This window comes from Oryzias latipes, chromosome 2 (genome assembly GCF_053564925.1).
Source record: "Oryzias latipes strain Hd-rR chromosome 2, Olatipes_Hd-rR_3.1".
Lineage (NCBI taxonomy): Eukaryota > Metazoa > Chordata > Actinopteri > Beloniformes > Adrianichthyidae > Oryzias > Oryzias latipes.
In genome coordinates, this window is record NC_136238.1 from 30,951,627 (window position 1) to 30,975,758 (window position 24,132).

The 24,132-nt window shown below is 43.7% G+C and overlaps 3 protein-coding genes across 3 annotated transcripts in view; 1 reads left to right on the top strand and 2 right to left on the bottom strand.

Moving 5' to 3' along the window:
* Positions 1–24,132, top strand: part of LOC144981346 (uncharacterized) — a 676,107-nt gene that overhangs the window by 131,598 nt on the left and 520,377 nt on the right. The window lies entirely within an intron of this gene.
* The window catches only part of LOC144986685 (NACHT, LRR and PYD domains-containing protein 12-like), a 151,411-nt gene that overhangs the window by 1,378 nt on the left and 125,901 nt on the right, over positions 1–24,132 (bottom strand). The window lies entirely within an intron of this gene.
* LOC144986821 (protein NLRC3-like) lies at positions 25–18,488 on the bottom strand. Its single transcript, XM_078935083.1, has 8 exons — positions 18,126–18,488; positions 17,945–18,043; positions 17,290–17,409; positions 16,799–16,854; positions 14,917–16,711; positions 4,197–4,370; positions 3,019–3,195; positions 25–429 (listed from the first exon to the last, which is right to left on the bottom strand). The coding sequence occupies exons 1-8, from the start codon at positions 18,212–18,214 to the stop codon at positions 168–170; spliced, it is 2,772 nt and encodes a 923-aa protein (XP_078791209.1). The 5' UTR covers positions 18,215–18,488; the 3' UTR covers positions 25–167.

The window sequence follows — 24,132 nt, forward strand, 5'->3', positions numbered from 1 at the left end:
CAGTGATGCAGCACAGCAGCAGAAAGAGCAGCAGGAGCTTCAGTCCTGTTCAGAGCAGCAGCTTCCTGTCATCTTCACCTGTTGGAGCTTCTGCTGCTCTGATTGGCTGACTGTTGTCCTGAAGCCTGTCATCATTCTCCTCAGAGCTTCACTGAGAAGCTGCAGCTTCACAGGAAACTCTGCATCTTTGCTCTCAGACTAACTTTAGGACCAAACATCTGGAAGCAGCTGGACTGACTCCAACCCTCTACTGACCTCAGAGTCTGCAGTTTGGAGTTTGGACTCTCCACCAGATCCTGGAGCTGCTGAACATCTGAAGACTGAAGATTGTTTCTCCTCAGGTCCAGTTCTGTCAGGTGGGACGGGTTGGACTTCAGAGCTGAGACCAGAGCAGCACAGCTGGACTTTGACAAACTACATTTCTGTAACCTGAATCCAGAACAAAGAGTTGAGTTTAAAGACAAAGTTCATGTTTTTCATCCTTCACTTCTTCTAAAGAGTTTAGAGATGAAGAAGATCAGAAAGTTTAGAAAAAGTCCAAAGATGTGAAGCAACAGCAGCAGATCAGAAGCAGAGAAGAACTGTTATGGAATTACGTTTCTGCCAATAATTGAAAGGGCGTAAAGACAACTAAGCGGGCGTATTTAGGAACTGAATGAGTGAACCTTAAAACCGCGCAGGCGCAATTCTAACTGAGAAGTGATCTTGCGCGGTCAATTCCTTTTTGCGCGCTCATGTGGATTTACGTTCAGTGTTAAGGGGGCGTTTTTGTCACTTTTGGGACAGTAACCTTACTGGTTGATCTGACCTTATTGTCCTACTAAAATAAAGATTATGCAAAAAAAATTTTTTGGCACATTCAGAGCTATTCAGGATTTTTGACCAAATCTGATCCATTTGTAAATATGAAAAATTCCTATAAATAAACAAAGTGAACTATTGACATTCTTTATTTTAGTATGACAATAAGGTCATGTCAAGTTACTGATAACTTTAGTCATGATTCATATCTATTAAAATTTGAAAAAGTATATGAAACAAGATAAAATAAAGATGGACTTTCCTACAAAATATGTATTGTAACAAGAATATGCTTTATAATAGTTTTATGATTTTTTCGTAAGATTATTGATTTTTACACAGTGGTGTTTCACAGAGGTTGCACTTTGATGACGGTCCCTTGACAGCCGGCTGCTGCATGTCTGCATTCACAGCTTAAAGCGAACAATTCTGATTAAAAGGCAAAAAAAAGATATTTTTTCTTTAAAAATGCATTTCTATTTCACTCTCTGTGTTAATACAAAATGATTGAGGTACTTGCTGACACATTTGAAAGTTTATCAGAAGAGTTATTCAAGCAGGAAGTCTGAATCTGTAAAGATCTTTCTAAGTTATCGAACCTCAGCTGCCAGAGAATTTAAAATAATAAATCCATGGTTCGGAAGTGAGGACGCTGGAAAACCAACTCCGACAAGACATGAAGACCCAGCAGCAGCTGAGTTTCCGCGGAAAAGGAAAGGCCTGTGTTGGAAGATCGACTCGAGGCTCAGCGCTGCAACGTCCAGCAGATGACCGTGAAAAGCTGTCTATCCTCCCCCCTTACCGGGACGCAGCAACGGGCGAGTTACGCCACACTTTGGGACTGCAGGACTTAAACTTGGCCTGAGGTGTCTGCTTTCACTGTTCTTTGGAGCCACATAGCAAAGAGACGGACTCTGATGATGAGGAAAGGGAAGCCGGCGTGTCTGATAGAGATGTAGTCCAGCTGTTCCAGATACAGAAGATGAGGACTTTGATGGATTATAAATGCTGATTGATGACTGAAAAAATAAATCACAACCCACTCAGTTTTGCGCTCGCTGCCTGTTTTAAACACACACCAGCATGAACGTTTCACCGGTATGTGTGTTTACGTTAAATACAGAAAAAACACTAAACTGAAACGGCGCTGGTGTAATGAGAGGAGGGGGTTATGGCACATAACATGGCTTTAATCGTGTGTGTGTCTGGCAGGTCAGTGTGTGGTGTGGCTCTTTGACTATCAGAGTTAGAGATGTCGGCTCTTTGTGTCAAACTTGTTTGCCCCCCCCCCGTTAGAGGCAATCATAGGAAAAAAAACGCGGATGTAACGTGGATTAAAACATAAACCAATGACCCAAAACTAAGGTAAGAAAGTGCAGCTGGTTTATTTGTGGTGTAAGTTTTTCTCATGTGAAATTCACTGCATTTGTTACCGTTTTAATGCTTTTAATCCACGTTACAGCCACCGTTCCTTTTCTATTAAAGCCCCAAAATGAAAGTCCCGCCTCGCTGCTTGGCATGCAAATTTCAGCCAATCAGATCAACCAGAAAGGTTCCTGCCCCTAAGTGACAAAAACGCCCCTGAATACCGCCCCCAAGTGACAAAAACGCCCCCTTAACGCTGAGCGTAAATCCAGGTGAGGGCGCAAAAGAGAATTGACCGAGCAGGATCACTGCTCAGTTAGGATTTCAGCCGTTCAGTTGTAAAAGTTGTTGTTCAGTGGTTGTCGCTTGGTTAGAATTGCGCCATCACAGTTTTAAGGTTCACTCACTCAGTTTCTAAATACGCCTGTTTAGTTGTCTTTACGCCCTTTCAATTTTTGGCATTTATGTTATTCGCTAAACTGTCTTCTCACAAACATCAGCTGCTGGACTCTCAGCTGCATCTGCTGAAACACAGCAGCAGGACTCAGAGTGCATGTGAGCGTGAACGGCTGCTTCTTCTGCACGCGCTTTAAAGGAGTCTGTTGGAGCAAAGACACAAAGAAGAGCTGATGGCTGCAAGCAGAACTTTGTGGAGCACAAATGTCAGCAGAGAGCTTTGAAACAAGCAGCTGCAGGAAGAAAAGAAGAAGTTCTTCTGCAGATCTTTGAAGAGAACAAGAAGCTGCAAGAAGAAGCTGCTGCAGATCAGAATCTGGACATTTCTGCTCACTGTGGGTCAACACAACTTTGTCATCATATTGATCTGAACACAACTGAAACATGGAGTCTGACCTCAGAGTCTGCAGTCTGCAGTCTGGACTCTTCAGAAAACCACACAGATGAAAAACTCCTGAATCCTGCAGGTTCTGGTTCTGGCTCAGGTCCAGTTCTGTCAGATTAGACGGTTTTTTTTTCAGAGCTGAGACCAGAACTTCACAGCTGATCTCTGACAAACTGCATCTCTCCAACCTGCAATCAGACAGAAAGGTGTGTTCAGGAGCAGTGATGCAGCTGGAGGTCCAGGAACTTGGTCCATTCAGTCAGGTGACAGACTGACTGACAGATGACATTTTCACTGTTTGCTCATATCTTTTGGATTTGGACCCAAAAACATGATCAGGAATGAAAATGACATAGATTAAAAATGACTTGAAATGAAGTTAAAACAGACAAAGAATTGAAATGGCATTGATCATCAGGAATTATTCAAGACTTATACCGTGGGCCGGGCGAATACTCCATTCTGATTGGCTGCTGGGTGTGCATTAATACATGACAACTGCACGTTGAAAAAAGAAGTTCCGGTCAGCTAGCTTAAATGTTTTGTATCACTACTCTGGCTTCTTTAAAACAACCTTCAGCTTCATCATTTGGACAAAAACAAGCGGTAAGAGGAGAACTTTCTCTTTGAACTGAGACTTCAACCCATCAGAAAGATCAGCACATATATATATATATCGTTTTATGTTATGTGGTGCGGTGCGTATAGTCCGCTTTTTGTGAGAAAAGTGATCCAGATCAGGAAAATAAAAGATTTTTTTCTTTTGTAAGTGACCATGGTATAAGCGAGTTAATAGCCTTCAAAGTGTGCATTATGACTTTTTAACGCACGCCATGGATGCCTGAACTGTCCGACATGAAGTACTAATGGTGAAATCCCTGTTCATCACCCAGAAATCCTTTAGGACATTTGGGTCAAACTCAAGGCTCGTGGGACACATTCAGCCTGGTGTGTGATTCTATCTGGCCTTAAGGCCGGTCAATAGATCCATTTCTGTTTATGGATTTAGTTCAAATGGATGTTTTAGAAGATCATTTTTGGGAACATCTGGATTTTCCAGCTCTCTGCTTTCGTGGCCTGAGTACAGTCAGATGCTAATAATGTGAATGATACTATAATAATCTGTAGCACCCTTGGAGCCCTTCTACAAATGTAGAAATGAACCCACCAGCAGCTTCAATGTTCTGACCTCAGAGTCTGCAGTCTGCAGTTTGGACTCTCCAGTCCAGAACACAGAACCTTCATGGATGAATCCTCCAGGCTGTTGTTGAAGAGGTGCAGTTCTGTCAGGTGGGACGGGTTGGACTTCAGAGCTGAGGACACAATTTCACAGTGAGTCTCTGAGAGTTCACATCCTGAAAGTCTGTGAAGAGAAAGAAAGACAGAAACAGGTGATCTTCTGATGAATTCAGGCTGTGATGAAATTCCAGTTGGACATTTCTCTCGTCTTCAGAGCTTCATCTTCATCATGAAACAGTCCTCCTCATCAGTCTCTCTCAGACCTTCATCTTTCTTTCATCTGCAGCTGGAGGAGAGAAGGTGGAGCTCCATGGAGCTTCATGCTGCCCTCAGTCTGTCAGTGATCTGAGGTCTGAACTCCAAAGTTACCAGTAGAACATCTGGATCCCAGAGACTGACAGCTGTCACTCTGACCATGAGAATGATTATGATGATGGTTTACAGTTTTTAAATGTTGGTTATGATCCAGTTTTCTGAGAGTTTTCTGTTTCCATTTCCAAAATGATATATTCATGTTTTCATTTCTGAAGCTGTAAACAACAACAGTTCATCTTCCTGTTCTGTTGCAGAACTTTGATCCGGTTTTCTCCTCAGGTCCACATCTCCCGTCACGAACAGAACCTCAACAGCACCAACCTTCAGGCAGAACTTTCCAGAAGCTCTTCTTGGTAGAAAGAGGCTAAAGTGGCTGTTTCTGTTCTCAAAGAGCTTTTCTAAATCTGGACTTGATCCTTTCTGGAAGCTGTTGATGTTGTCATGGAAACACCACATTCTGGGTTCAGCTCCTCTGAACACTGTGGAACCATGACTCAGCATTGTTGTTCTCTGCATACAGCAGACCCATTTTCCAGAACAACATCTGCATCTTCTCCTGTCTGATCCTGAAGATGAGCTTCTTCCAGCACTGTTTGTTTCAGTGCTGTTTGAAAAAGGGAAACAGCAGAGAAAGAGGCCAAGTGGTGGAGCTTCAACAGGAAAGTGTCTCACTCCAATAAAAGCAGGTGGATTCTTCAGTGTCTCATTAAAAACCAGGAATCTTTTCCACAGGAGCCTCCGGAGACCATGATGACATCACTCTGGCCTTTGACCCATCATGCTCCTCATACTTCACACACATCAAACAATGATGCAGTTGATGTTCCATGGACAGAAGAAGCTGAATCCAGACTGCTGATGGCAGTTAGCTTTGATCAGGAACATCATGGTTCTCATGGTTCTAGAGCCACACTATGACTAAACAGCAGAGTGGTTTCAAAGGCACCTGCTTAATCCATGCAGGTGGATCAAAGCACGTCTGGACTTTCTGTGCTGGATTCCAGAACCTCAGTATGGAGGAACCAGAACCTGTGCAGGTTCACAAGTTAGCTGTGATGCTAGGCTACATTCTGCAGTCAAGACTTCTATTTTGGTCTGATCAATAAGGACTTTCACAATAAAACTTTAACAACACAAAAGCACTTAATCCATGAAGCAACCTGAATTTTCAGATTCCAAAAGCCTGGATTGATCCAGAAGATTTTCTGCTGAACTTGTACTCACATTCTGGGATTTTTCTAGAAGCATCAGAGAATTAAGAATCTAGAAAACTAGAAGAAAGAGGTCTAAAACATGAATCCTTTCAATGGAACTGTATAAAGAAATCAATAAAAGCACATTAAAAATCAAATTTTGGACAGATTTCCCTGATTTTCTGTCTGGTCTGCTGTGTTGGACTCAGATCTTCAACAGAAACTGTATGTATATAGATGATGGTGAACTGACAGTTTGTATATCGCCCTGATAAAATCATCTGTGCAGGTCAGAGAGGAGAGGCCTGCCCTCTAATCAGAGAGCCATCAGCTGTGGGAAAAAGGGACATAGAAAGACAAAGGCAGAGGATCTGACAACGCTGAAGTTAGCTTCTGATTCAAAGCTTCTGATTCGTGAGGGCACTAAGGGAACATTTGACTGCATTTTTCGCACTAAGATCACCTTAAACCAGGACCTGTTCAAAAACTGCTGGACCTGGACAGCTCAAACCTGGATTAAATTATTATTTAGATACTAGAGAACACATTAAACACAGTTCCTGATTTGTGAAAATGTGAAATAGGTTAAATTTTAATCGTGTTTTATGCACTGAGTCCACCTCAGACCAGGTCCTGTTCAAAAACCGCTGTGTGTAATAGTATCATTTTATCACATTTTATGCAATTTAAGGATAATTGGGACAAGGGAAGGACATCTTAAAGCAAAACACCAAAACAGGAACTTTAAAGTAAATCAGAAGACAAACTAAGAAAAAATTGAACAAAAAACACAAACTTATTTCAGGGGCTCACCCTGCTAACCGTGACCATAACTATGTGTCCAATCTAACATCTGTTTCCCAGTTTCTTTTGTATGTTGAGGTTTTGATGTTGCCTTGTCCAGCTTTCTTGGATTCCTGTATTCCATGGTAAAAGTGCCAGATTTTGTCTGTGCCCAGTCTGTGGAATGCAGAAAAGGGATTACTTTCTATTCTGGTCCTGTTGGACCTCAGTGCAGCCTTTGACACTATCGACCACAGTGTTTTACTCCATAGATTAGAGCAGGACATAGGGATCAGAGGATCTGCCCTCCAATGGTTTAAATCCTATCTGTCTGATAGATATCAGTTCGTTAATGTAAATGGCCATTCCTCTCAGTGCACTCGAGTTAACTATGGAGTCCCACAGGGCTCAGTCTTGGGACCGATCCTGTTTACGCTTTATATGCTACCCCTAGGAAACATAATCAGGAAACACAGCATTAATTTTCATTGTTATGCTGACGATACCCAGTTGTATTTATCCATGAAGCCTGACCAGAATGACCAGATAGAAAAACTGAACGCCTGCATCAGAGACATCAAGACCTGGATGACAATTAACTACCTCCTCCTGAACCCAGAAAAAACTGAGGTCATTATACTTGGTCCTAAAACCCTCAGAGATGCTCTGTCTGCTCAGATAGTCTCCCTGGATGACATAAGTATAGCCAGGGCCGGCCCTGGTCTTCTGGGGGCCCTAAGCGAAATTTAATTTGTGGGCCCTCTAACTGATCAGCAGCACCAAAAAAATGCAACTGTCGTTGTAATATAAATGAGACATCTTTATTAATACATTTGTGAATTATTGTTGCTGTCAAAGAATTGAATACAGTATATTAGCTGCATGTTGGATCCACCTTTAGTGGTGCCGAACAAATTTTAAATGCAAAGAAATAAATATGAATGACAAATGTATATTGATATATATTTTTAATGTAACATTAGGCACTCAACAAATGACATTCACAAATTCCAACTTATTAAAAACAGCAACTTAATACCAAATCAAATAACGATAAAACAATCCAACATAAAGAAAACAGCAGCTCAATGAGGGCGATTTTGGAAAGTCAGTCTTTATCAGTCTGAAAAGAACCTCTCTGCACCAAATCCATTCTTACTGGATCAGAGACTGTGGTTGGTCATTCAGCTGGACCAACTGGATTTAAGGTAGGTAGAGTTTTGGATCCAGTCGGCTCCTCTTCCATTCATGCCTCTCTTGGAGCCTCTGGAACATAAGATACACAACTTCAATAAAAGCAAACAGTGAAGAGTAAAACAGTCAAATATTTTCCCTTTCAACAGTAAATGTGGTGACAGCAGTTTCTTCTGCAGCAAACTAAAATTGAAGTCAGGAACATCTTGGGATGTGGACGCTGTACAACCTCCAATACTTTTTGAGAGCAGAAGAAATTGTCGGCTGAGACGGAACTGTGCAAAACATCAGCACTATGTAGAACCAAAACTGCAAAATACAAATAAGAAAAAAAGTACCCATTTATAAATAATAAATGTGAACAATAATTTGAGTATAAATGGAAATATAAGCATTTATACACGTCTTTATCTATTATTTTGTACGTTCATGATTTTAAAATTAGTACATTTATTTTGTTTATCATTTATAAATGAGAACATTTATTTCTTATGTATTTGGCAGTTTTGATTCTCCATATTTCATGTCAATGCAAGATTTTAAGACACATTCAATGTTGAAAAAGTCAGACTCCCTCAGCTGCTATAATAAACAGCAGTTTTTATACTGACATGAACCGGAAAATGCAGAACGCACTAAATATGTGTTAGCAAAACAATTAAACGTGATCAACGATAACGTGAGTTAAAACATTTATCAGCCACCAGACCATCTTCATTATTTACTCTTCTCTGCTCTCCGCTGTTTTAGAAGGTCATGTCCGACCTCATCTTAGAAACATGGGTATCAGAATTATTTTCGAGTTTTCCATTGGAAATGAGGTTGTTTATTTGTAATCTTCACCTCGGATCGATTAGTATTTTACGTAAATCGCGCAGCTGCACAGAAATACTGGATAATGTAAAAAATACGGCCCCAACATCCTCCAAACTTACCTTGTGATTGATGTTGAAGTCCTTCATCTTTTTTCAGATCATGATGGATAAAGTCTCTGTGGCATGAAGTTGCCTTGTTGTCGCTTTGATCAGCGTGACAAAATGTGCTCGTTTTTTTCTTTTTCCCAACTTTATTGAAACAAAATGCGCTCGTAAATGCACAGCGTGCCAGGATCAGATGCAATGATGTTGACCAATCGTTGCTAAGAGGGGCGTAACGTCCTTATTTGGGTTGCCAGATTGGTTCAGATGTGTTGAAGGGGGGGATCACAAAAGTGCAGGCAACTTTCTTTTGCACAACATTCAGAGCGCACGTTGGTACGGAAATTCTATGAAATGGGTTGCCGGATTTGGGTCTTTCTTTATTTTATTTTTTTCGCCACTTCAGGGCCCTAGTAGTGATGGGGGCCCTATGCGGCTGCGTAATTCGCGTATAGGGAAGGCCGGCCATGAGTATAGCCCCTAATTCCACAGTTCGAAACCTTGGGGTTTTATTTGACCAGGATTTATCATTTAAGGCTCACATATCTCAGGCGTGTAGAACTGCCTTTTTACACCTGCGGAATGTTGCTAAGATCAGAAATATACTTTCTAAGAGTGATGCTGAAAAACTCATCCATGCATTTGTTACGTCGAGGCTGGATTACTGTAACTCCTTGTTAGCAGCGTGTCCTGAGAGTTCCTTAAGAAGTCTCCAGCTTGTTCAGAAAGCAGCAGCTAGATTGTTAGCAGAAACTAATAGAAGAGATCGCATCACTCCTGTGTTAGTTTCACTCCAGTGGCTCCCAGTTGATTCCAGAATCATAGTCCCTTACCATCCAATCAGAACATTTCACTCACTAAATGCAGGACTGCTTGTGGTTGCTAGAAATTACCAAAAGTACAGTTGGAGGTAGAGGGTTCAGCCACCAAGCCCCTGTTCTATGGAATAAACTTCAAGCTCATGGAAGAGAAGCCGACACCGTTTCTACAATCAAAGATAGACTGAAAACATTCCTCTTTGGACAGGCTTATTGTCAGACTAGCTAGTATTCAGAGATTATTTAACTTCATGTTAATGTGTTTAAATTCAACTTATTAACAATAACAATTAGTTGTTAGGAGCTGCTAGTAGTTGAAGCTGGGGTAACTGCTGTGCTTTTGGGTTCTGTCCTCTATTCTCATCTACCTCTACGCTTCCTCTGTTCTCTATTCTGGATCATTATTCATCATTTAGTTATCTATGTATCTGTTTGGTTCAGTGATTCATGTTTTGTCCCTCTTTCCCTCTTTCACCTAATGGGGAGTGGGAGTGCTTCTAGATTGCAGTTGGTTCATCCGTGCTCCTGTTCCTGACCATGTACCTGGTCTCTGCTCTGTATATGACTGTGTACCTCGTCTCTGCTCCGTACCTTGCCGTGTACCTTGTCTCTCCTCTGTACCTGACCGTGTACCTCGTCTCTGTTCTGTACCTGACCATGTACCTCGTCTCTACTCTGTACCTGACTGTGTACCTCCTTTCTGTTCTGTACCAGAACGTGTACCTCCTCTCTGCACTGTACCTGACCGTGAACCACCTCTCTGCTCTGTACCTGAACGTGTACCTCGTCTCTGCTCTGTACCTGACCATGTACCTTGTCTCTGCTCTGTACCTGACCGTGTACCTCCTCTCTGCTCTGTACCTGACCGTGTACCTTGTCACTGCTCTGTACCTGACCGTGTACCTCATCTCTACTCTGTACCTGGCCCTGTACCTTGTCTCTGCTCTGTACCTGACCGTGTACCTCATCTCTCCTCTGTACCTGACTATGTACCTTGTCTCTGTTCTGTACCTGGCCGTGTACCTCGTCTCTGCTCTGTACCTGACCATGTACCTCGTCTCTACTCTGCACCTGACTGTGTACCTCCTTTCTTTTCTGTACCAGACCGTGTACTCATCTCTGCTCGATAAATGACCATATACCTCGTCTCTGCTCTGTACCTGACTGTAAACCTCCTATCTGCCATTTACCTGACCGTGTAAATCGTCCCTGTTGTGTACCTGTGCGTGTATCTCGTCTCTGCTCTGTACCTGACTGTGTACCTCGCCTCTGCACTGTACCTGGCTGTGTACCTCCTCTCTGCTCTGTACCTTGCTGTCTACCTTGTCTCTTCTCTGTACCTGACTGTGTACCTCGTCTCTGCTCTGTACCTGACCGTGTACCTTGTCACTGCTCTGTACCTGGCCCTGTACTTCGTCTCTGCTCTGTACCTGACTGTGTACTTCGTCTCTCCTCTGTACCTGACTATGTACCTCGTCTCTGTTCTGTACCTGGCCGTGTACCTCGTCTCTGCTCTGTACCTGAACATGTACCTCGTCTCTACTCTGCACCTGACTGTGTACCTCCTTTCTGTTCTGTACCAGACCGTGTACCTTATCTCTGCTCGATAAATGACCATGTACCTCGTCTCTGCTCTGTACCTGACTGTGTACCTCCTCTCTGCTCTGTACCTGACCGTAAACTTCCTATCTGCCATGTACCTGAGCGTGTAAATCGTCCCTGTTCTGTACCTGAGCGTGTATCTTGTCTCTGCTCTTTACCTGACCGTGTACCTCGCCTTTGCACTGTACCTGGCTGTGTACCTCCTCTCTGCTCTGTACCTTGCTGTGTACCTTGTCTCTTCTCTGTACCTGAGCGTGTACCTCCTCTCTGCTCTGTACCAGCTCGGGTACCTTGTCTCTGCTCTATACCTGACCGTGTACCTCGTCTCTGCTCTGTACTTGACCGTTTACCTCCTCTCTGCTCTTTGCCTGACCTTGTACCTCGTCTCTGCTCTGTACCTAACCGTGTACATCCTCTCTGCTCTGTACCTGACCGTGTACCTCGTCTCTGCTCTTTGCCTGACCTTGTACCTCGTCTCTGCACTGTACCTGACTGTGTACCTCCTCTCTGCTCTGTACCTGACTGTGTACCTCCTCTCTGCACTGTACCTGACCGTGAACCACCCCTCTGCTCTGTACCTGAACGTGTACCTCGTCTCTGCTCTGTACCTGACCGTGGACTTGTTTCTGTTCTCTACCTGACCTTGTACACTGTCTCTGCTCTGTAACCGACCGTGTACCTCGTCTCTGCCCTGTACCTGACCTAGTACCTCCTCTCTGCTCTGTACCTGACTATGTACCTCGTCTCTGCTTTGTACCTGGCCGTGTACCTGGTCTCTGCTCTGTACCTGACCGTGTACCTGGTCTCTGCTCTGTACCTGGCTGTGTACCCCGTCTCTGCTCTGTACCTGGCTGTGTACCCCGTCTCTGCTCCTTACCTGACTGTGTGCCTCATTTCTGCTCTGTGTATGACCGTGTACCCCTTCTCTGCTCTGTTCCTGACAGTGTACCCCGTCTTTACTCTGTATAGGACCATGTATTATTATTGTTTTTATTTTATTTTACCAGGAAGTTCCATTGAGATTACATCTCTTTTTCAAGGAAGACCTGGGCCAAAGGGCATCAATACAAAATAAAATACAGTTAAAACAAGTGAAATATAAATATACATTACAAAATACAATAAAATGCAATTAAAATTGAAATGAACAGTAGGACAATGACTAATAGGTTAATTAAAAGTGGTAAAGATAGCACAAGGGTGACATGTGCATGTTTCTTTTAAAAGCACAGAAAGTTTTGCTTTAAAACAATTCAAGGGGAATAAATTTACTTAAATGCAGAGAGTTTTGAATATTATTCCAGGAAAGCGGAGCAGCAATGGAAAATGCTGTTTTTCCTAATTCACTGAGGAATCTAGGGACCTCGTCTCTGCTCTGTACCTGACCAAGTACCTCCTCTCTACTCTGTACCTGACCGTGGACCTCGTCTCTGCTCTGTACCTGACCGAGTACCTCGTCTCTACTCTGTACCTGGCCGTGTACATCGTCTCAGCTCTGTCCCTGACCGTGTACCTGGTCTCTGCTCTGTACCGGGCTTTGTGTCCGTATCTGCTCTGTACCTGGCTGTGTACCCCGTCTCTGCTCTGTACCTGACCGTGTACCTCCTCTCTACTCTGTACCTGACCGTGTACCTCCTCTTTGCTCTGTACCTGACCGAGTACCTCTTCTCTGTTCTCTACCTGACCTTATACCTTGTCTCTGCTCTGTAACTGACCGTGTACCTCCTCTTTGCTCTGTACCTGACCGAGTACCTCGTCTCTGTTCTCTACCTGACCTTGTACCTTGTCTCTGCTCTGTACCTGACCGTGTACTTCCTCTCTGATAGTTATCCGACCGTGCATCTCTTCTCTGCTCTGTACCTGAACGTGTACCTCCTCTCTGCTCTTTACGTGACCGTGTACCTCGTCTCTGCTCTGTACCTGAACGTAGACCTCCTCTCTGCCATGTACCTGACCGTGTAAATCGTCCGTGTTTTGTACCTGACCGTGTACCTTGTCTCTGCTCTGTACCTGACCGTGTACCTCCTCTCTGCTCTGTTCCTGACCGTGTACATCCTCTCTGCTCTGTACCTGACCGTGTACCACGTCTCTGCTCCTGCTTCTACACCTGGCTGTGGATCCTGTCTCCTGCTCGACTCGCGCTCCCGACTGTCCCCCCAACCCTGGCTGGATGAAGCGCGTCTGCTGGACTTTAAATATGTAGTTGTAGAGTAAGATAAGTTAATTCTTCTCTATGAGTTTTGGTAAATTTTCTGTCCTTCCTGGGGGAGGATCCCTCCTTCATGTGGACACCCCTGAGGCTTCTTCGTTTTTTTCTGGAATCCGTTTTTTTTTTGTTGGAGTTTTTCCTTTTAGAGAAGGGGGTTCCAAAGGCAGGGATGCCAGTATAGCTTAGTCAGTTTGTTAGTTCATTTTAATTTTTTCCTTTTGAATTCTATGTATTCATGATCCTTCTTTATTTCATGTTTCACGTTTTCAATAGACGACTGTTGTTGTGAATTTGGTCTAAACAAATCAAATTGAAATTGAATTGAACAATGTGATTTTGCACACCCAGGTGATACGTTACGGTCTGAGGTGGACTCAGTGCGTAACATGCAATGAAAATCAACCCTTTTCACATTTTCACAAATCAGAAACTGTGTTAAATGTGTTCTCTAGTATCTAAATCATAATTTAATCCAGGTTTGAGCAGTCCAGGTCCAATGGTTTTTGAACAGGACCTGGTTCTAGGTGATCTTAGTGTGTAAAATGCAGTGGAATGTTCCTTTAGTGCCTTCACGAATCGGATGCTGTGAATCAGAAGCCAACTTCAGCATCATGAGGATCTGGGAGTCGAGTAGGCTGAAAGAGGCTGATAGAGGCTGAAAGAGGTTCCAACACTCAACCCTGCGTGCTTCCATAACCTGACAGACTGACATCTTCTCAGAGGAAACCTGATCAGATGCAGCAGAACTTTTCCAGACAGTTTACTGCACAGGGCCTCATCCTGCACTACCATTATCCACAAGACATCTGCTCAAAACCTGGATTCAAGTTGCAGCACAACAAACCGGGAAAGAAACCACAACTCTTCCTGTCAAAAAAGAAGACGGTTGGTAAACCTGGACCAGACCCGCTCCACAAAGGACTGGATTCAGGAAACCACGTCCCAGGAACCCGGAACTTATTTCTAAGGAGTACTGGACTGAACAGGAAGACCAAAGGTACTCAGAAGAACTAGACTGTGTGGCCTTGCTTTCTAACTTCATTTCAGCAATACCCTCCAAAAGTAACAGAGACAATAAAATACTTTAAATGAACTTTGGGCTTTTGTGTGTGGAAAGCAGAGGGAGTGGAGAACATCCTTTGTGACTGTGGATTTTTTTGTATCTTATAGGTCAGAGAGACCGGACTGGCACCTCAGGAAAAGTCATCCACAAACTGTCACAAGATGATGGTTGACTGAACCAAAGGAACCAAAAGGATCAGAAAGAATCAGTTTCTGCTTCAGTTTCTTTCATTCACAGATCAATGATTTCTCTAGAAAGAAGATGATAAACAGAGGAAAGAGCAATGTAGAAATGTGCTTCTAGAATGACTGACATTGTAGAAATGTGCTTCTAGAATGACGGACATTGTGGAAATGAAGACATCCTTTCATTCTGGACCGTCTGCTTTGGGTTCAATCCTTTCAGAAGGTTCTGGATTGGATCCATTTGGACAAATACGATCCTTCTTTGCTCTTCAGCTAAAAGATCATATGAGTGTTTCATATTTTTATTTCTGGTCATTTTCAAACCTTTCATTCTTTGTAAATCAATCTGAACACTGATCTGATTTATCATCACAATCACTTCTGGACTCACCTGAACTTTCTGCAGTTCCTCACAGCTGGGATCAGTCTCCGTTTACCCTCAATTGATGATATCTTGTATTGGTCCAGGTCCAGCTCATCCAGAACCTCCTCTGACATCTGCAGAGTGTAGGCCAGACCTGAGCAATGGATCTCTGAGAGATACTTCTCTGATTTGTTCTCTGACTTCAGGAACTCTTGGATCTCCTGATGAACTGAGAGGTCCTTCATCTCCATCAGACAGTGATAGATGTTGATGCTTCTGTCAGGAGAAACTCCTCTGATGTTGATCTCCTTCAGGTTGTTGATGGCTCTCTGGATGGTTTCTGGATTCTTCTTTCTCTGAACCAGCAGCTCTCCTAAGACTCTCTGGTTGGACTCCACAGAGAGACCATGAAGGAAGCGAACCAGCAGGTCCAGGTGTCCAGTTTGACTCTGCAGGGATTTCTCCATGACTCTACTCAGAAACTTATCCAGGGATGGGTTCTCCATGTTGTCCTTCAGGAAGTCCTCAATGACCTTTACCTTCCTGTTGGAGTAACAGTGGAACATGTAGACTGCAGCCAGAAACTCCTGAACGCTCAGATGAACAAAGCTGTAGACCGGTTTCTGGAAGATCTCACACTCTCTTCTGAAGATCTCAGTACAAACTCCAGAGTACACTGAGGCCTCTGTGACATCCAGACCACACTGCTGCAGGTCTTCTTGGTAGAACATGATGTTTCCTTTCTCCAGATGTTCAAATGCCAGCCTCCCCAGCTTCAGAAGAACTTCCCTGTCAGTCTCTGTCAGCTCTTGTGGACTTGTCTGATGTTCCTGCTGGTACTTGTTCTTCTTCCTCTTTGTCTGGACCATCAGGAAGTGGGAGTACATGTCAGTCAGGGTGGTGGGCAGCTCTCCTCTCTGCTCTGTGGTCAGCAGGTTCTCCAGAACCACAGCAGTGATCCAGCAGAAGACTGGAACTTCACACATGATGTAGAGGGACATGGAGCCCTTGATGTGGGAGATGATTCTGCTGGACAGCTCTCCATCTGGGAACCTGCTCCTGAAGTACTCCTCCTTCTGAGCATCATTGAAGCCTTGTACTTCTGTCAGTCTGTCCACACATGAAGGAGGGATCTGATTGGCTGCTGCAGGTCTGGAAGTGATCCAGACCAGAGCTGAGGGCAGCAGACGTCCCTGGATGAGGTTAGTGAGCAGCACGTTGACTGAGGACTTGTGTGAGACATCAGACACCAGCGGACTGTTGTTGAAGTCCAGAGAAAGTCTGCTTTCATCCAGACCATCAAAGATGAACAGAAGTTTGCAGACAGACAGCTGTTCTGCTGGGATCTTCTGGAGTGTTGGATGGAACAGCTGGATCAGAGTGAGAAGACTGTGCTGCTCATCTCTGATCAAGTTCATCTCCCTGAAGGACAGAGGAACCACAGCACTGATGTCTTGGTTCTCCAAGCCCTCGGCCCAGTCCAGAGTGAACTTCTGCACTGAGAAGCTTTTTCCAGCTCCAGCAACTCCGCTGGTCAGAACCACTCTGATGGATCTGTGTTGGTCAGGGAGGACTTTGAAGATGTCTGGGTTCTTGATTGCAGTGTCATGGAGCTGGTTGGTCATGGTGGTGGTCTCCAGCTGCATCACCTCATGTTGGGTGTGAGCCTCTGGTCTCAGTCCCTCTGTGATGTAGAGCTCAGTGTAGACGCTGTTGAGGAGCGTTTCTCTTCCTGCTTCTTCAGTTCCTTCAGCCACATGTTGACTTCTGCTCCTCAGACTGATCTGATGTTCTCCAAACATCTCCTGCAGACCAACATCTGCTGAAAGAGCAGAGAAGAAAGCTCCTTCATGAGTGTTCCACATGTTTCCAGAAGAATCCATCAGCAGATGATCAGGCTCTGACTCACCAGCTCTGGGTCTTTCTGCAGACTGGGGTCCGCTCCTCTTCTTCTCTCTGTGGACACTAAGGAGAAACGTTAGTGAACAACAATCACAGCAGTCAGTGGGAAGTTCCAGACTAACTCTGATCATGGAGCAGATCCTTTCTGATCTCCAGACTCAGATATTGTGATCCAGACTGTGCTGAATGTGAGCAAATGTGTTTCCAGGTTAAACCAGAGCAGATCTAGTCCATCTGAAGGTCTAAATGATGCCTTAGCTGTGTTTGGAGCTCATGTCTGGACTGAGCTCAGAGAAAAGTTCATCTGTTTGCTTCATCCTCACAGACTGAGCTTTGTGTCCTCCAGAGTTGTCCAACTCTTTTCTTTCCTCTCAGACCTAAAGCGCTCACAGCAGATGGTTGACCTTCCTGGATGGATCAGCTGATGTTCTTGATGAGAACATTGTTGTTCCTGCTGAGAGCTGAACTCTGCTTTGTTAACTAGAAACTGCTTCTTACTGTGAGTCTGAAGGTCCTGGTTCAGTTCTGAAGTCTGGAAGAAGATGTTTGGACCAGTCACTCTTCATGGAGCCACAGCTGGAGGCTGCAGACTGGACTCTCTGTGTGACCTGTTGACCTCTGCAAACACCAAACCATCAGAGTGTTGGAGGATCTGCTTCTTCATGAACAGCTGATGGACTTTGACATGAACACAGACTGAGCTGTTTAGTCTGGAATAACATGACATGTTTGGATCAACAGTTTCCAGCTTTCAGCATTTTCTGTCAGTCAATCCAGACTTTTTTCTAGAAAAGCTGATTCCAATTCTCCATGTAGAAATGTAGAAATTCTGAGAGCAGAAAGTCAAACTAGAACAATGTGATGTTTGGAAAGCATGAAAATCTGAATCCTAGGAGTCTGCAGTGATTCTTCTCATTAGACTGGAGCTGCTGTCAGTCAGAGTCAGCAGTCAACATGTTTTCTTCTCCAACATCTCTGATGTCTCTCAGAGACTCTCAGAAGACTCAACTGAAAGATCTCATCACACACATGATGCTCCAAGTGAGTCTGATCAGAGAGATCCAGAACTGAACCAGACCTCAAGTCCTTCATCTGAAAACTGTTGATCATCTGAACTAGAATCCAGCCTCCAGAAACTCTGACAAACACTCACTGTTCCACTGCTGAACCTTTGAATTCAAGAGGTGAAGTCATTGACTCGCGCCTCCTTTTGGACCCACAGCTGGATTCAGATCCAGGTCCAGGTTGGTTCCTGTGAAGAATGAAGGTTGCTGGTGTGAGTCCTGAGATCTGACATGGAGAAGATCATGGACAGTTGGAGATATTCATCTCACCTCTGAGCTTTGCTCTGGTTGTCATGGTTACCATCTCTCCTTCTTTTGGGGGGAGGGGCTCCCTCCTGTGGCTCCTCCCTCTGATCCATGCTGCTGGATTCACTGGATCCACATCAGCTCACACACACCTTCCTCCTTCACCTGCAGAGGAAACCCTCCTCATCATCAGCTCTGATCCTCCTTCACCAACAGATCAGCTGCTCCTCCACTGATTGGCTCTTCTCTTGTGTTTCCTCTCAGGTTCAGGTGAATGCAGTCAGACAGCAGTGGGAGGCAGAGGAAGCTGCCATCAGCTGCTGCACTTCTGCTCTCCCTCCACCAGGTGGAGACATGGAGCTGCAGCAGCAACATTTCCATTCAGTCACTTTGACAAAGAAACAACAAACGTCCTGTTTCTACACTTCAGGAAACATGAAGAAAAACAGACAGAAATCAAAGAATGAGGAGAAAAGAAAGAAAGACATGAATTCTTCCTCTGAGATGTAGAAACGAGCAGAGAGCTGCAGGCTGAGCAGCTCTGGATTCAGTGATTTGATGAAGACCTCTGGATCACTGATGAAGAGGCTGAGAGCAAACCTGAGAAGAACCTCCAGACACAAAGAATCAGAAATCTGAGATTTCCTGAACTAAAGACAGAACAGGTTCCAGAAGAAATCTGACACCACCTGACAGCAGCTGAGAGGAGGGGCGGAGCTTCAAGCTGATTGACAGATGGTTGATCTCAGTGACTGAAAAATGTGAGGTCATGTCCTTCTTCTTTGTAAGGAAACCCTTTGAAGGTGATTTGATTCAAACTACAGAACAGAGGATGAAGAAATGATGTTTGTGGAAGAACCAATCAGAGAGGAGCTCACAGCTCTGTTCCATCAGAATCATGTCAGAAGTTCAGAAATGAAGGAGATCTCAGTACTGAGAGGATTGGAAACATGCAGTTGTTCAGCACTGAGGACCTGAGAGCCTCACAACCTTCTTCAGCAGAGATCAAAGCACTGAGGAGCTTCCACAGCCTCTCTGGAACACATCACTGGAATGTCATTAGAATGTGAGCTGAGAGGAAGGCTGGAGCAGAGTCACCAACTGTTTGGAAGAACAAGGATCCAGCAGAACTCAAAGTTTGTCCTTCAGGGCAGATCTGACAGCTGCATTCTGCTCTGTTTCTGTCAGAAAGGTGACCTGCAGTGACCTTTAGCTGCTGCTTTTTGGAAGAAGAACAAGTTCAAGACAAACTTCAGTCTGAGCTCTTCCTCTGCTGCTCCTCTTCCTCACAGACACGTCACGGCCTTCATCATGAGTGGAGAAGAAAACAGAAAACAAACAAAGACTCACCGTGAAGAAGAAGAAAGTCCTGCTCTGTCTGCTCTGACATGGAGGAAAATTCTCAACTACCTCATTTCCTGATTCAGGAACACCTGAGCAGAGCTCCGCCCCCTTATGTGTGTGTTTGTGTTAGGCTCCTCCCAGAAACCTGAGAGTCTCTGATTTTATTAAACAAGAAATGAAGACTTTAAAGACTGAAGTGAGGTCAAACAGGAAACATAAAGAGACTTTCTCTACAGATAATGTCTCCCCAGGACAACATGGACTTCATTCTTCATTATAATTTATGTCAACTTCCTGATTTCTGATCATTCTGAAAGAGCTTGTGGATTCACCAGAGGGAAAACTACAGCAGATCTGAAAAAACTAAGATAAAAATGTTCATGTACTGAAATGTTCTAGTTCACTGAGTGAAAGTGGACAAACAATTTCAGAATTACGAAAATACTTAAGTTTTTGTTGTAAACTCTGTGAAAATGAGTTAGAATGGAGCCCAAAACTATGTTCCCTCCTCTCCCGTGTTTAAATGGTAAATAGCGCTTTCTACCTTCTTATGAAGGCCCAAAGCGCTTTACGGTCACACACACAATAATATTCCACATGAATAAAATGAATATTTTAAAATGCTGTTTTAAAATAATGAACAGGTTTTTAAAGCAAAATGAAATATATTGAATAATATAATGGCTAATTTAAAATCTGTGTGCAGCTTTTTCACCATTTCATGATCTCTTTATATATTTATGAGAGATTTATTGGTTGATTGTGTATTTGCATGAGGTCACATTTATTTATTTAATCAAATATTTATTTATTTAATTATGAACAGTCTAGGACTCCATACACCACGGCCGCCCCCTGTTTAACAGTTGGTATCAGTTTTTGTGTTGTTATATGATGTGTTTTTTTTTTAAATATGGTGCTGAGCCTGAAAATTCTGCTTTTGCCTTCAAATTTGTTTGTCAGTTTTTATGCAAATGTAACCGAGCTGCTCATTTGGTTTTGGAACAGCAGCACCACAAGAGGAACAATGAGCCTCTACTGTTGGACTCTTTTTAGCACGAGGAAGCTGAAATGAAGAAGAAAGAGCCGTCAAACGGTTCTGGACAGTCTACAGGTCAGCTGTGTTTCTGCATTTCCTCCATGCATTCATGACAATTGAAAGATAGTTAGAAAAATCCAGTTCCTGCTGCTGTTTGGTTGACTTCCTCAGCATTGTAACCTTCGTCTTCTTAGTTTCTAGAGCTGAAAACTGCTCTGTCTGACCTTTTTTTTTTTTTTTTTTTTTTAACTTGTCCTGTCCAACAGCTGGGCAGACAGATGAGAGCTGAGGGCCTCTTGTGTTGGACATATTTTACTTTAACAAGAGGGGTTATTAATCTTCAGACAAACCAAAGGTATGTCTGAATAAACCCCTTTTGTAATTGAGGCCAAACTTTATTAATTTCAACCATGTTTGAAAATTTTGGGTGTTGGACCGGACGGAAAAGGAAAGAAGGGAAGAAAAAGGGAGGGATGTCAGAGAGAGGGGGGGTAGGAGGGTGATAATAGGAGGGGAAGGGGGGTAAGACCATGAAGCAGCATAAAGCAACAAGTTTACTGGTTGATTATCATTACGGTAAGGTTCAGATGTAGTACCAAAAAGGGCGGGGCCTGTCCACACACACACTCAAATGTTATAAACACACCTGCTAGCTCCAAAAATGTCCACATGTCGACATGCACACAAAACAGATAGTGTTCACACACGCATACTTATGCCTTAAAACCAACTAGTGTGAAATATTTCAGTCATTCAATCATGCAAACTGTTAGTGCAAAGGTGAGCTAACACCTGTGCTCAGGTGAGTGTTTATGTTCTTCTAAAATGGATGGTGGAACGTGAAAAGAAGGAGGAGGAGCGCCCAGCCACCCCCACACCCAGACCCCCGCCGCAGCAGCAGCGGCAGCCGGAATCCCCCCAACGCCACACTGGAACCGGCAGGGAACAACCGCCCCCTGGGCGACCAAGACCGCCACCCAGGCCAGGGCCAGCAGGACCGCCGCGAGGCCCCCAGAGCCAGAGAGCAGGGAGGCACGGAGGGAAAGAGAGCGCCTCTGTCTGACCTTTTACCTCCACAAACATCAACTCAGAGAAAGAGGTGAAACTGCCCGAAAATATCAGCAACTCTGACTTTGTTGCTGTTAAATGTTAAACACATGAATATGGAATTACATATCTGCCATAAATTGAAAGGGCGTAAAGACAACTAAATGGGCGTATTTAGGAACTGAGTGAGTGAACCTAACAACCGCACAGGCGCAATTCTAACTGAGCAGTGATCTTGCGCGTCAGTTCCTTTTTGCGCGCTCACCTGGATTTAAGCTCAGCGTTAAGGGGGTGTTTTTGTCACTTTTGGGGCAGGAACCTTTCTGGTTGATCTGATTGGCCGAAATTTGCATGTCGTATCAGCGAGGCAGAGGGGGGGGTCTTTCATCTTTCATAGGGGGGTTAACAGGCGGCTCTTGAGCTGCATGTGGCTCTTAGCCTTTTATCATATTTTCTATATTCAGTACTTTCACAACCCTAAGGTGAAAGTCTCACATTTTCTCCAAAATGTACAGAGCGGCCCTAATGTGTTGTTGTGTGACTTAGGAGGATCTAGGAAATAACAGCAGGTGAATGATATGGAGAGAGGAGAGGACGTGAAAGAAGCCCCCCCCCCCCCCCCCCCCCCCCCCCCCACAGTACAAAGGAGCAGATATGTGAATAATGCAGAACAACTTCGTTTTGGAAACCCTGGAAATGCAAAGAGACACGATTATGAGGCACAGTTTAAACTGCAGCTATCAGCTACGCGGAGGAACACGAGAATAGAGCAGCTGCAGTTCGGTTAAATTAGATCTTCACAGATTCGGACGTCCTGCTTCAATAACTCCTCTGATAAACTTTCAAATGTACTTTCAAGTATCTCAATCATTTTGTATTAACACAGTCTAGAAATGTATGTTTTTAAATCTTATACTTTATTAGGTCGCAGCTTAATCTTTAGTGTGAAGTGAACTCATTTTGAACTCTCAAGACTTATACTCCTGTGACATTCCTTTTTGCTTTATGGCTCCAGCGGCAAACTTTCCCCCTGCAAACCCCTGGGAAGAAATAGGATGTTCTTTGTGCAAATCTAGGAGTTATCCAGAGAAGCAATAAATATGCCATATGGACTACATTTCAACCATCTGGGTTGAAGGTCTTATTCCTGGGAACCTGATGATTGATATGATTCATATCTGATTAAAATTTATGATGAGTATATGAAACAAGACAAAATAAAGATGGAATTTCCTACAAAATATGTATTGTAACAAGAATACGCTTTATAATAATTTTATGAATTTTTTGTGAGATTATTGATTTTTTCACAGTGGTGTTTCACAGTTCATAGAGGTTGCACTTTGTTGACGGTCCCTTGGCAGCCGGCTGCTGCATGTCTGCATTCACAGCTTAAAGCGAACAATTCTGATTAAAAGGCAAAAAAACGATCTTTTTTCTTCAGAAATGTATTTGTGATTCACTCTCTGTGTTAATACAAAAGGATTGAGATACTTGCTGACATATTTGAACGTTGATCAGAAGAGTTATTGAAGCAGGAAGTCTGAATCTGTGAAGATCTTTCTAACTTATTGAACCTCAGCTGCCAGAGAATTTAAAATAATGAATCCATGATTCACAAGTGAGGACGCTGGAAAACCAACTCAGACAAGACAAGAAGACGCAGCAGCTGAGTTTCTGCGGAAAAGGAAAGGCCTGTGTTGGAAGATCGAGGCTCAGCGCTGCTACTTCCAGCAGATGACCGTGAAAGCTGATCATCCTCCCCCCTTACCGGGACGCAGCAACGGGCGACTTACGCCACACTTTGGGACTGCAGGACTTAAACTTGGCCTGAGGTGTCTGCTTTCACTGTTCTTAGGAGCCACATAGCAAAGAGACGGACTCTGATGAGGAAAGGGAAGCCGGCGTGTCTGATAGAGATGTAGTCCAGCTGTTCCAGATACAGAAGATGAGGACTTTGATGGATTATAAATGCTGATTGATTGACTGAAAAAAGAAATCACAACCAACTCAGTTTTGCGCTCGCTGCCTTTTTTAAACACACACCAGCATGCACGTTTCACCGGTATGTGTGTTAACGTTAAATACAGAAAAACACTCAAAACTGAAACGGCCCCGTTTAATCCAGTGCTGTTGTAAGGAGAGGAGGGGGTTATGAGAAATAATATGGCTTTAATTGTGTGTCTGTCTGGCAGGTCAGTGTGTGGTGTGGCTCTTTGACTATCACAGTTAGAAATGTCGGCTCTTTGTGTCAAACTTGTCCCCCCCCCCCCTTTAGAGGCATTCATAGAAAAAAACGCGGATGTAACGTGGATTAAAACATTAACCAACAACCCAAAACTAAGGTAAGAAAGTGCAGCTGGTTTTTCTGTGCTGTAAGTTTTTCTCACTTTTTTTTTTTACCGTTTTAATGCTTTTTAATGCTTTTTAATTTTAGAATTGCGTCATCACAGTTGGAAGGTTCACTCACTCAGTTCCTAAATACGCCCGCTTAGTTGTCGTTACGCCCTTTCAACTTTTAGCAGATATGTAATTCCATACATAAAAGGCAAAAGCAAAAGGTCAGACGCAGCATTGGATTAAGCTCCTCCCACTCATTAA